General features: G+C 38.7%; 1 protein-coding gene across 2 annotated transcripts in view; it reads left to right on the top strand.

Moving 5' to 3' along the window:
* The window catches only part of rab6ba (RAB6B, member RAS oncogene family a), a 60,728-nt gene that overhangs the window by 14,820 nt on the left and 33,727 nt on the right, over nt 1-12,181 (top strand). For both annotated transcript variants that reach the window (XM_069679730.1, XM_069679729.1), the window contains exon 2: nt 10,354-10,412. In XM_069679730.1, coding sequence (XP_069535831.1) covers nt 10,354-10,412 — 59 coding nt within the window. The remainder of the gene's footprint in view (nt 1-10,353; nt 10,413-12,181) is intronic.

Genomic DNA, 12,181 nt, shown 5'->3' with positions numbered 1-12,181 from the left:
ACACATTATTGGATCATCACATCACATTATTGGACACTCCAATAAGCAAAAAGTGGAGCACAGGTGGACAATTTCTATTACAGAGTACTAAATGTTAAAAACAGACCCTGATGAAAAAGACTGAACTCCTGGATTTTAGTTTAAAAGTGTGAGTTTCATTCATTTTACAGAAAGCTCATTTCAATCACACCCCTACAATTATCTTCAGTTCTTGTGATATCAAGTGCAGATTTATCAACTTTGTTCTAGCATATTTGTCACACATTTATTCTTTAAGTCAATGTTTTTTTTTGATGAGGTGAGAGACTTCTTAACTAACTCATTTTATGGATGCATAGTTCATAAGTGGCAGAAGGGGAAGCAGAGCCTAATGTGAGCCCAACTGTGTTGTGCTGTTAATGTGCCATAAAATTACATTTTGAGATCTTAAGAGATGCCTTGATGCGGTGTCTGCTGACTGTGCTTGGTGGAGTCCTGGTGGTAAGAGTGCAGGTTGTGCAGCAGCAGGTGTTCCGTTCTCTCCGTTAATTGGCCCTCATGTTGCTAACTCACTCTGCAAAGTCTTTGAAGCATCACACCAAGTAGAGACTTCATTAAAACCAAGGCTACATAATTGGAAACCCACTATGCAGGAATCCTCTCTCTGTGTTACTATTTATTAAACTGTCTATAAGGTGAACACATAATTGATTGCTGACTCACAATGGTTGCATATCATCAATAGGGAAAGTGTAACGGGTCGTTTTGTGTTCCTGCACTATAGAAACATGCTTCTGTTATCAGTCAGTTTAGTTTAGTATCCTGGAATGTTAACTTAATAAACACAAGAAGGTCAGTTAGCTCATCACAGAGAGGACTGCTTAGTGATACTGCTGGGATAAAAACCCTGATGAACTCCTATAAATGGCGAGCTTACCGCCAACTTCCTAGCAAGCTCGACCAGGCTTGCGGTAGTCACTCACAATTGCATTTGGAGCTTATTTGGAGCTCACTTAAGACCTCTTGAAAAGGGAAAACATGATCAGTAATCTAATTCATCAGCACATTAAATTAGCTCAATAGCCAACAGGACAAAATGTTCATCCAGGTTATTTAAAGACATTTACTCTTCTCACATAAATGTCTCCAACTTGCTTTTTGTGGAACTTTTTTCCTCTATATTTATATCTCTAATTTAGGAGGTGAAATGAAATGTTAATGATGCAACACAGCCACAAAAACGTCTTCCATTTCCTGTCACAGCACCATCAAGTTGGCTCGTTTTGGTCAATGGCACTAATTTGCACGTCACCAAAGTGCAGTTATACATGATGAGACAAAGGGATTGCAGGGGATTCATTTTGCTTCCTCTGCTCCTTGCACTTCTATACCAATTCTGCTGAGTCCAGGCCTTTAAACATGCATCTGTGTTTTATGGGGCCAAGGAGTTTAAAGGCTGAGGACATTTAACAGGTGTGAAAGGTCTCATAAAAGATGTCATTAAGTACCATTAAGATCAAGAGCCGGCATTTTGGAGCCTGACCCATTATAGGGACTAAAGGTCAGGATATCTCTGCCTCTGCTGAATTCATTGTGACCATTCTTTTTAAAAATGCCTCGATTAATTACAATCTTTCCAATGCAGCTGTTTACGTATAACCATACAGACTTATACGCACAAGTCTTGAACAGATGTCTACTTACACTCGACAGTTCCATCAGATGCTGCTGTCTCTTCTTATAGCAGCATGTGGACTGTGATCTAACTGCAGCTTTAAATGGAAGATGGATGTCATCAAGTTCACATACAATGCTGCACTAGTTGTTAAACATTTAAATGCCTTATGTAAGCTCATGAATCCGTCCTCTCTAACCCCAACTGCTGCTACATAACAGAAAAGAGTAAGTCCACTGAAATTACAACAGCCAATTGAGTCAAGCTATACAAATATACTGTTAACCAAGGGACTAAATTTGTTCAACAGTTCGAAAATAAGCCAGGTTTTAATCTGGTTATTTAAAAGAAAAAAAAAGAAAAATGTGAAAATTGCAACAAACAATGGAGACTTCCGGCTTCCATTGTCCAGACAGTCATTATTTAAGGCAACACAAGAAGAGCACATTAGCATATTCAATTTGTGCCCCCCTTTGAGTCCACCAGCAGATCAGGACTTGAATGACCTGTTTCAGAACAAGCCCACTGGGTCTTTATTTACAGCCGCATGGAGGCTGTTTGGGTGAATTAGGCTGTTGTTGTCAGAGGGCATGTTATGAATGGTGGACAGCTTTATCCTGTTATCAGGGTGGCTATTTGCACTGGAGGAACATCCACTTTTATTTAGAGTGTGACGGTAATCAATAGGTGCCAGACACTGAAGAAAAAGCTACATTCGATAGCGTAAATGTCAAGATGAGACATTTGCACAGACGGTCGGGAATCTGTGGGAGAATTCATTAAACACAAACTGGGTGCTAAGAATAAATGTTGCATCATTGCTCACATATGGACCATCCTGTATGTTATGTAATAGGGCTGCTTCTGACTCAGAATTTTTGTTGTTTGAGTTGGATTGAATTGGCTCAGTACTAGGGCTGTCAACGAGTATTCTAAATTCTAATATATATATATATAACTGAATTGAACTGAACTGAATATTAAAAAAGGGATATTCGGATATTAAAATTAATATTCAATGTGAAAAAAATCAGCATTACTGTGGCTGTCTTGTACGACGGAGTATTAGGGCCACATTAAAGGAAAAAAAATTACGATTTTGAGAATAAAGTTGTAATATTACGAGAATAAAGTTGTGATTTTACTAGAATAAAGTCATAATATTACTAGAATTAAGTCGTAATATTATGAGAATAAAGTCGTAATTTAACAGGAAAAAAGTCATAATATTAGGAGAATAAAGTCGTTATTTTAGGCCATGGTTATCCTGTATCTTATTTTGAAGGGTAATATCAGAAGAGCAGCCAGTCGCCTGTGCTAAAATGACTAAGCTTACCAGTCATTTTCAGATAAAATCACTTTTCAGAGTCCTGATAGTTATGACAAAGTGGTAAACCTATACTAATGTATTGATATAGCTGTTTAGTGTGCTGACGCATTACTAGGCAGTAGATCTCGCATGTTCTCGCGAGGTGCATGTATGCTATGCTTTCATGCTACTGGGTGTGTTCAATAAAGAATACATAAATACAATAAATACAGCTCCGGCTCAAGTTGTGTTAAGCCTCCTGTGCAATCATTTACAAGCATAACTTCACAAGTTGTACTTCACACGTTCCTCATTTTAGTGCAGCTGCTGTTCTTCTGATATTTATAACATTTACGCTAACAATAGTCTAAAATCACGCCTAATAAACGACTTTATTCTTGCATTTTTACGACTTTATTCTCGTAATACTGTGACTTTATTCTCGTAATATTATGACTTTATTCTTGTAAAATTATGATTTTTTTCTCCTAATATTATGACTTTATTCTTGTAAAATTATGATTTTTTTCTCCTAATATTATGACTTTATTCTTGTAAAATTATGATTTTTTTCTCCTAATATTATGACTTTATTCTCGAAATCGTAACTTTTTTTTTCCTTTAATGTGGCCCGAATACTCCGTCGTAGTCTCACGAGCTCTCACATCTTCTCAAATGTCCACGAGCACACTCTCTTGGTTACGGAGCATCTTTGAATGCACATAATGTCACTTTATACTATAATTAACTTTAGTCTAGGTGAAACAAGCTAATACAGCAACCGTGTGGAGTGTGGTAATGATGGCGGAGAATTCAAATCCCAGCCTGGCCGAAGGGAGAGATTCTCACCCGCAGCATAACAGACAGGTATAGGTATGTTGATGTTTTTAAAAAACATGATGTTTAAATAAATATGCATGTCAAAGCACAGCTCGCTCAGAGTGCTAAATGTCCGTTCTACCATAACCAAATTATTTTATCTGTTTATTTTGCAAACAGGAAGCCTATGTTGATCTTTTAAAGGCATGGTTATGTTTGAATCTTAGTAAAGTAAGTTTGTCTCTCGTCGTATTCGTATGCCCTTTTGGACATATTGTGCAAAAGTAGATATTGGAACCTATGTTTTTTAGAGGGAATAATTGAAGGTCTTTTTTGGCCAATTTTGACAGCACTACTCAGCACCTACTAATTCCTATATTTTAGGCTACAAGTGCCTTATGTTTTACCTGTAAGGCCTGGCTCAGACTGCAGAAGTATAGGACCCAATTTATAACTGATTTGCCCCTCCTGTTATTCTCCAAAGTTAAGGACGAGTTGTAGTCGAGTTCGGCTGTTGGAGCCACGATATTGACTTCCCGCACCTTCCGCTACCCAAAACACACATTAACCTTACCAACACAACGTCAACAATCTCTGTGGTGGGCTCAGTCTGCAGCAGAACAGCTTCTTGTGTTGGTCAAAGGCAGATATTCACGGTTAAAGAACTATTTTGTAGTTTGACTCATGTCCCATCTGTTAACATGGTGGAGGTGGGCTTTATGACCTATACTGCAGTCACTAGGGGGTGATAGAGAGGATTTGGCTTCACTTCTCGAGAGCTGTCATATCATCCATCTTTTTATACAGTCTATGGTGGTGGCTCAGCTAGCAGCCCCCTCACCAGTATCCTGTCTCAGCCTACGACACTGATTTTTAACCTTAACTACTAAAGTAAGCATTTTCATCTTACAAGGAGGAGACCTCTGTAGATAATTCTGCTCCAGGTAAAAACCTCCTCAAGGATGAACACTAAAGGAATCCTCCTTACCTTTAAAACAAGCTGAGGTCCTTGAAACAAGCTAACCCTAATGTTAACAGGAACTCACCTCGCAGTTCCCTGGACATGTATTTGATGAGCGTTAAAGAGAAACTAATTCTGAACATGAAACTGCCTTATTCAGTGTTTTTAATTAGCGGGTCCATTTATTTTGCAGAGGAGGAGACCTCTGCAGATTTTTCAGCTGCCGGTGAAAATGCATGCTGTTGCAATTGCTGTTGTTCGTCCATTGATTGCTCTTTAACAATGACACAGCTGGGGAACACAAGTACAGAGAAATGCAAGTCGACTTGGGGTCTCTTGAACTGATGATTTAAATTTCAAACTTATCCAGTAGACCTTTGCTACCTACCATTTTCATAGTTGTGATGAACACTCACTAACACTGCTTATGTTCTTAAAAAGACATTTTTTAAATCAGTTTTGCTTGAGGTTTGTCCGTAGCTTGTAGCAAGGCCCTTTAAATTAGTGAGTTCTCTGTGGTTCAGTGTTGTCCTTTCTTTTCAAATTGTATTAAGCCAAGCTTCTCTTTAAACCCATCGACCTGTGAAAACACACATCTATCACAACCTGAATGAATAGAAGTTATTGCTATGTTATCTCCGCCTTTGCTTTGGATTTCACTTTTATGTCTGACTAAAGCTACTAATCATTTGAATCCCCTCATAATCTGTAAAAGTGTTCAGTGTTAATGGCAAAGAGGATGAAAAGCTTATGAGAGGGAAATGTTCAGAAACGCAGAGCTAATTCTGAGATGTAATCAAAAATCTGCCTCGTTAATCACTTCTTTTTAGCCTAAAAGAAAATGTCTCTAAATTATTGCAGCCATGAGCGTAACTAAGCTTCCTGCTTCCACCCCAGTAATTAAATTCACACAAACAGACCTGGAGTTATAGCTGGAGATATTCACTAAAGCTGAATCCCACACTGAGTTCAGCCTTTTAAGACACTGTAGGTAGGATGTTAATGTTTCCCTGTAGTGCTTTCATGTAACATTTCAGTTACGTAATTTAATGTGCATCGTTTTGCTGTTCTATACACACGTTCAAGCAAATCAAGGTGTGTTAGTGTTCCTCTCTGGGAAAGAAATTTTTGTGTCTCTTCAGATTTTGTTCGTGCTGCTCTCTTCCTGATACTACTTGAGCTAGACAAAGAAATCAGGACGTGCTGGCTGTCCCTGAGTTTTGAGGCTTTCAGCAGTGACTGAGAGCCCCAGAGAGTGCTGTCTCATGTTGCTCAGCGGTCGAGGAGGATGAGTCAGCAGTGAGGACTTTGGATCGCGCTCTCCATCCTAATGTTCTGCTCTCCTCTATAACCACTGATTTGAAAGCATGCTGTGCTGAAAAACATAATTCAGGGTGAAGAATAGAGACTAAACCTGTAGTTTCAATATTTGATTGCAAAGTGAAGGGCTGCAACTATTGATGATTTTCATTATTTAGTATTTCTATAGAGTTTCAAATGGTAATGAGAAATGCCCAATTCCAGTCAACATGGCCTCAAAATATTTGCAGTGATTCCTTGTTTTGTATGTCTGGAATAGGGCTGGGCAATATGGCAAAAATATGATTTTCTATTCTGATCAATATCGCTACTTATCATGATACATATTTTAATAATGCTGCCAGTTTGAGGAGAATGCTGTCTGTGGAAACCAGATGGTACATTAATTTAAGTTTGCTACTTAGTTTATGGGCTGCATGGTGCTGCAGTGGTTAGCACTTTTGCCTCACAGTTAGAAGGTTCCTGGTTTGAGTCCTGGTTAGGACGTCAGGTTTGTTTCTGTGTGGAGTTTGCATGTTCTCCCCGTGCATGAGTCAGTTTCCTCCGGGTACTCCGGCTTCCTCCCACAGTCCAAAGACATGCTCGTTAGGTTCAGTGGTGACTCTAAAATTGCCTGAAGAAGTGAATGTGAGCTCGTAAGGTCGTCTGTCTCTTTCGTGTCAGCCCTGTGATTCACTGGCAATCAGTCCAGGGTGTACCCCGACCCTCTCTCCCCCAGTGACAGCTGGGATAGGATCTAGCCCCCACAAGCAGTACACATAATGGATGGATGGATTTAGTTTATTAAAATGTGCTCAAGTTTTCTATCACACATTTTATGGCTGCAGAGCTGCTGCTGACCTAGCTAAGTTTGTATTAAGGTGCTTTTGGGTTAACATTAGGATTTCTTCAGTGTTTATAATTCACAAGGAATTATTCACATAACTATTCTCCTCTCCAAAACAAACAGATCCATCGAGCAAAACCAGTAAAAACACTGAATAAAGCAGTTTTTGTTAAAAATCAGTGTTTCTATGACGTTGTTCAGTGGACACAGGATGTCTGGAAGGCCAAGGTGCCACCATGATTAGCTCACCTTGTTTCTGTGATAACTAAAGCTCTTAAAGGCTGATGAATAAAATCTTTCATCTGGTTAAAAGTTATAGTTCAAACCACCAAATGACTTGAAACAATAAGAAACCTGTTGGCTGCTTTTGTTTTAATGTCCGAGATTTCGGCTGACAGGGTGCAAGCAAGCTAAAGACTGGAGACAGAGGCTGTTCGATCTATATTTATTGAGTAAAAATGTTCAAAGGATCATTGTTATTGTAAATTTAACATGCTTGGGTATAGAGATCGTTTAATCACCCATCCCTTACTGCTAATATTCCCAAACAACACTCAAACATGGGAAATGGACTTGAAGATGAAGAATTATTGATTCATCTTGGTTGAACATTTACACAACCAATGCAGAGCTGGCCAGAGCTGCTATATTAACCCTAAATTCTCATTCTCTCAATTTTGAATGGGTGTTTCTTTAATAGTGTACTTAGCTAATGATATGCTAACTCTTAGACCTCTTCACTAGATCCCTGTAGGTAACGAGTTAGCCAGGCGAGCTAATGTTAACAGCTGACATTAGAGCTGATAAACTGAATTTGAATGCAATTCTTACACTTTTGCTCTTATTTATTTGGTTTTGGAAAAGTGATTTGAATAAAGGCTTCACCCTTGATAGTCGAAAAGTGCAGAGTACAGCTTTAACTACGGCTTCTTGCACTCAAAATTGGTCTTTATAGATAAGCCATGACGGAGTTTCAATTCTTAATAGAGCATGACTGAGTTAGTTGAACTGCTTTCTACAGTAGGAGGGCTCTGGAGCTAAATAAGCTAGATGATTGATAAATGAGCATGAGATCATTAGCATAATCAGTAGCAGCGCATCAGATCCTGCCTCGCAGATATGGAAACCAAGTGAGGGCACAGACACATGTAATTAGTCTCCCTAATTAAAACTCTTTCTGTAAACAATTGTAACTGGGGCCTATTTGATGAACTGAGAATTAAAGACAGATTATGTTTACTGAGTGAGCTGGTGCATGCACATTTTAAAGACTGTCTTTCACATGAAAAATGAAATTTGACAAATACTTAAAAATAACATATCTCTTATGGCAGCTGAACAAACAGATGTTGTATGCTGCACAGGGAAAACGTGGATGATTAGATTTAGATTTAGAAGTCAAGAGTGAGTAAGATGAAATGTCAGAAGGCTGTGAGGTCAGGACCATCCAGAGTCCGGCCAGTGTTTACTGGCTGATTAGACTTAACTGTAGCACTTTGGCTCCGTTCCACCAGACTTGGAGGGATATGAGACAACAGCTCTCTGCCAACCGTTCGCTCTGATGCTAAATGGATATAAGAGGAAGATGTGATTGATTTCTGCTGCTTCCCCATTTGCTGTGCTCCCGTCCCTTTCATTAGTAAAACCACTGAGGATCGAAAATCGGAAAACCATACAAGCCATCTATCAATGAGTCAACCATGTCTCACCAGCCTCCTGACGAAAAACCAAGTGATTTATCATGGGATATCAGGCCTTATGCTCCTTTAAATGATGAATACATTATTAAGTTGTTACAGCTATTTATCAGTCACAAACCATAACACGCCTCCGTAATGATACAGGCTGGGTAGTTAAGCATCATTTTTCAATATGGCAAAGCAGCAGCTCTAATAGTTCTCTACATTTAGATGCACAACAAGAACATTTATGGTTCTATTCTTTTATATTCACTGTAACAACAGCTTGTCTTATTTGTATTTTCCTAAGCAGGCATTTAGGAGCACAATGAATCTGCTGTTCCTTCAGCCTCACCTTCATATTCATAGGTTTGCCAATGTTGCTTGAAATAAATGCTAGCATATATTTATCAATCTGTGATCGTTTAAGTCCAGTGCCAAACAAAAATGTGCAGAGATGGTGCAGTCCAGGATTACTGTAAATTATTGTCTGAAATGAACAGACGTTGTTCGGGGGAATTAATCAAGTCACAGCTGAACAATGATCAATAAAACTGGAGAGTTCTTAACAGATTGCTGATTGTTCCCATCACTGATTGAACTGTACAACAGCCCCTGAAAGAGATATTCAGTTGGGAAATTGTGCTTGCAAAAAAACATGAACATATACTGTTTTTCCTACATATTAAATATTCTTTAATAGGCAACAATTTAAGTCAATTTAAGATTATTTGTGAGTGTAATGAAAATAAGTCACCTGATCTGCTTCATCTGGACTCTTTAGGTGTGATCACATTTTATTGCCTGTGGCCTTGAAACAGAAACATCCTGGATACTGTCCTCATCTTTTGATTCAAATGTTGCTACACTCAAAGGTAAAAGCAGAACCAGTTTCAGAAACCAGACGGCGTACTGAGTCATTTCCTGTATCTGTGTCATGGTGGTTTCTCCACTGCACCGCCCCTTTTATGGACTGTGCTGCTGACTTTGCTTTCCAACCAGATAAACATTTTAAGCAACTTAAATGTGAAACCATGAATTACAAGTAAAACCAACAAGTGTTTCTGAGCTTAAAAAAAACATTAATGGTATTGCTTTAATTTCTTTGTTTTAGAGGGGACAAAAGAGACCACGCTCACTTCAAAGACAGGGAGTGTATACTATTTCATATCATTGACATAGCTTGTAATATGTCATCTTTGCTTTGAAGACTCTTTTGTGCAAGAAAATAACTGACATCATATTTTTCCAACAGAGCCCTGAGACCTGAAACAAGTTCATGTCCTCATCCTCCCTCCTAGCAGAAAGATGAGAAAATAGTTTTTAAAGATTTTTAGAAACCAAGCAGATGTCATTTCATAATGACAACCTAATTGCATCACCTAATCGATATATTGGCTTGGCTTCAGTTTCAATGCTATGCAGGTGAAGTACAACTATGACTGTCAGCGAAACCTCAGGTTTATCATGGTTCTGTTGTGATTTTTGGCATCTTTGTATCTCATCAGCCTGTTTTCCCCATTAAATATTTTGAATGGGAAATTTCCGTGTTGTTTGAACTCACTTCATGCCAGCAGCTGCAGCAGCACTGTAATTACATCTGGACCTGATGCCACAGCTGACCTCCCGGTCACCCCCACACACAGTAATGAGCTCCCTGGGCAGCAGTGACAGCCGTGCCAGAGAAACCATAACCAGCATCCCGCTGTTACGTTTATTGAGTGTCTGAAAGGAGCAAGCCTTTGTCTCTAACATAATGCTTCCTATCTTTCTCTTCTCTTGCAGTTGGAAAGACGTCTCTGATCACACGGTTCATGTATGACAGCTTTGACAACACATATCAGGTAAGTGATACAGCAGACATATAGGAGACACTGAGAGTGAATAGTTTGTCTCTAATGATTATTTTTTTCCTCTATAAGTCAGTCACACTTGGCTGTCTTTTTGTCAATAGTGAACAAAACAGCTGTGCATACATCAACGATACTATAATTAGGGAAATGAATTCACCCAAATTAGCTGTTTATGTTCTGCAAATAAGGGAAGTTATATCCAACACTGATGTTAAACAGACACCTTTGAACAACACAACATAAAGAGCAGTGTTGGCCCTCAGGCAATCACTTTTTCTAACCCTGTTCTCCAAAGCAGCCTAATCTCCATCCTCATCCTAAAAACAGAATATTGCTTATGCAGCTCCAGCTCTCTTATACAGGTCTCTGCAAGCATCTGCAGACACACACAGGACCCTTAAATAAAACCTGCAGTATTATTGCTTTATAAGCAAAACGTATCTACTGACATAGTAATAAAAAAGGGATTAAAAATAAATCTCACAAAACTATTCCACCTCCCCTTTTCATATAGTTTATAGAGTGTGTATGTGTTTATTTTTCACCTCAGTCAGGCTCTTTGTTGAGGTAATTTACTGTGTTATGAGCCCGTGCAATGTGTGAAAAACCATAAGCAGATTAGCCTAAGAAACACTGAAATAGCATCAGTCTATGAAAACACTGAATGTGAAGGCAACTTTTGTTTTGCTTAACTTCAAGTAAGAAATACAGCTTAATTTGCCACTGAGTATTACTTATCATTTGCTGATAATACCACTAGTATACTGTTAGTGCAGCTACCTGATGTATCCATTAAGTAGTTTCAGCTTAGTTAAGTTAGATTGCAATGTGAGATCTCTTTCAATATATATTTCAGAGGCAGTTTGCGTCATAATATTGTCTTCTTATCTTCCCGTGATGGAGTCTTGTTTCACGTGTGTTGTTTTCATATTGCTGAGGCGTGTCTTGAATTGTTGTGGCTCATGTACAAAATATTATCCCTCATCACACAAGGAATACAATATGTTTATAAGACATTAGTGTGCATAATATGTCGAAACGTTAGGCCTTGTATTGGGGTGATGTATGGATGTACAGCTTTATCGATTTATGGAGTCATTCTTCAAGCAATTATCTTGCTCAAGCTTCTCAGATGTCACGGTTATCTGTTCTTCTTTGTCATACATGTCAGTAAATACATAGTAAAGTATACATTAGCAAAGGTGAGTCCACAAAGGCTCAAAAGCCTTTCTTGACAATGGATAATGTCTCTTTTTGAACAAAATCAGAACCTCACCTTTTCAGAGTTTAACATCTCCAAGTTGTTCATTTAATTTCAAAACATCTGTGAGTTGGAAAAGAGATTTCCATCAGGTATAAAGTTTGCCGGCAAACTTAATACCAGGCCAGCAGAGTTAATAATGTTCTTTAGCCTCCTGGTCCTTCTAAAGCTTCAGTCCCACAAGCCCAAATGTTAATCTGACCCGGCCTTTAAATCATCTCAGCGGTCTCTGCAGAATGCCTCAGTTCATGATCTAAGTCGTGCCTCCTTTGTCCTCACCTCCCCCAACTAACTTTCTTTTCCTCTTCGGTATAGATATCTATAATTAATCATCAGGAGTGGAAAATAATCAAAGCAATAGGTTGATATTTTTTGGAATATGCTCATTTACTTTCAAGTGGAGAGTTAGAGAAGAAGATTGATACCACTCTCATATTTGCCAGTTGAGCTGCACCCAGCAGCTGGTTAGCTTAGCATAGTGCTAAGACTGGCAACAGGT

This window comes from Semicossyphus pulcher, unplaced genomic scaffold, assembly GCF_022749685.1.
Source record: "Semicossyphus pulcher isolate SPU_LCO1_2020_fin unplaced genomic scaffold, fSemPul1.0.p SCAF_4, whole genome shotgun sequence".
In the NCBI taxonomy this organism is placed as follows: Eukaryota; Metazoa; Chordata; class Actinopteri; order Labriformes; family Labridae; genus Semicossyphus; species Semicossyphus pulcher.
The sequence above is the reverse complement of the archived record's forward strand: the minus strand, read 5'-3'. Positions and strand labels throughout refer to the sequence as shown.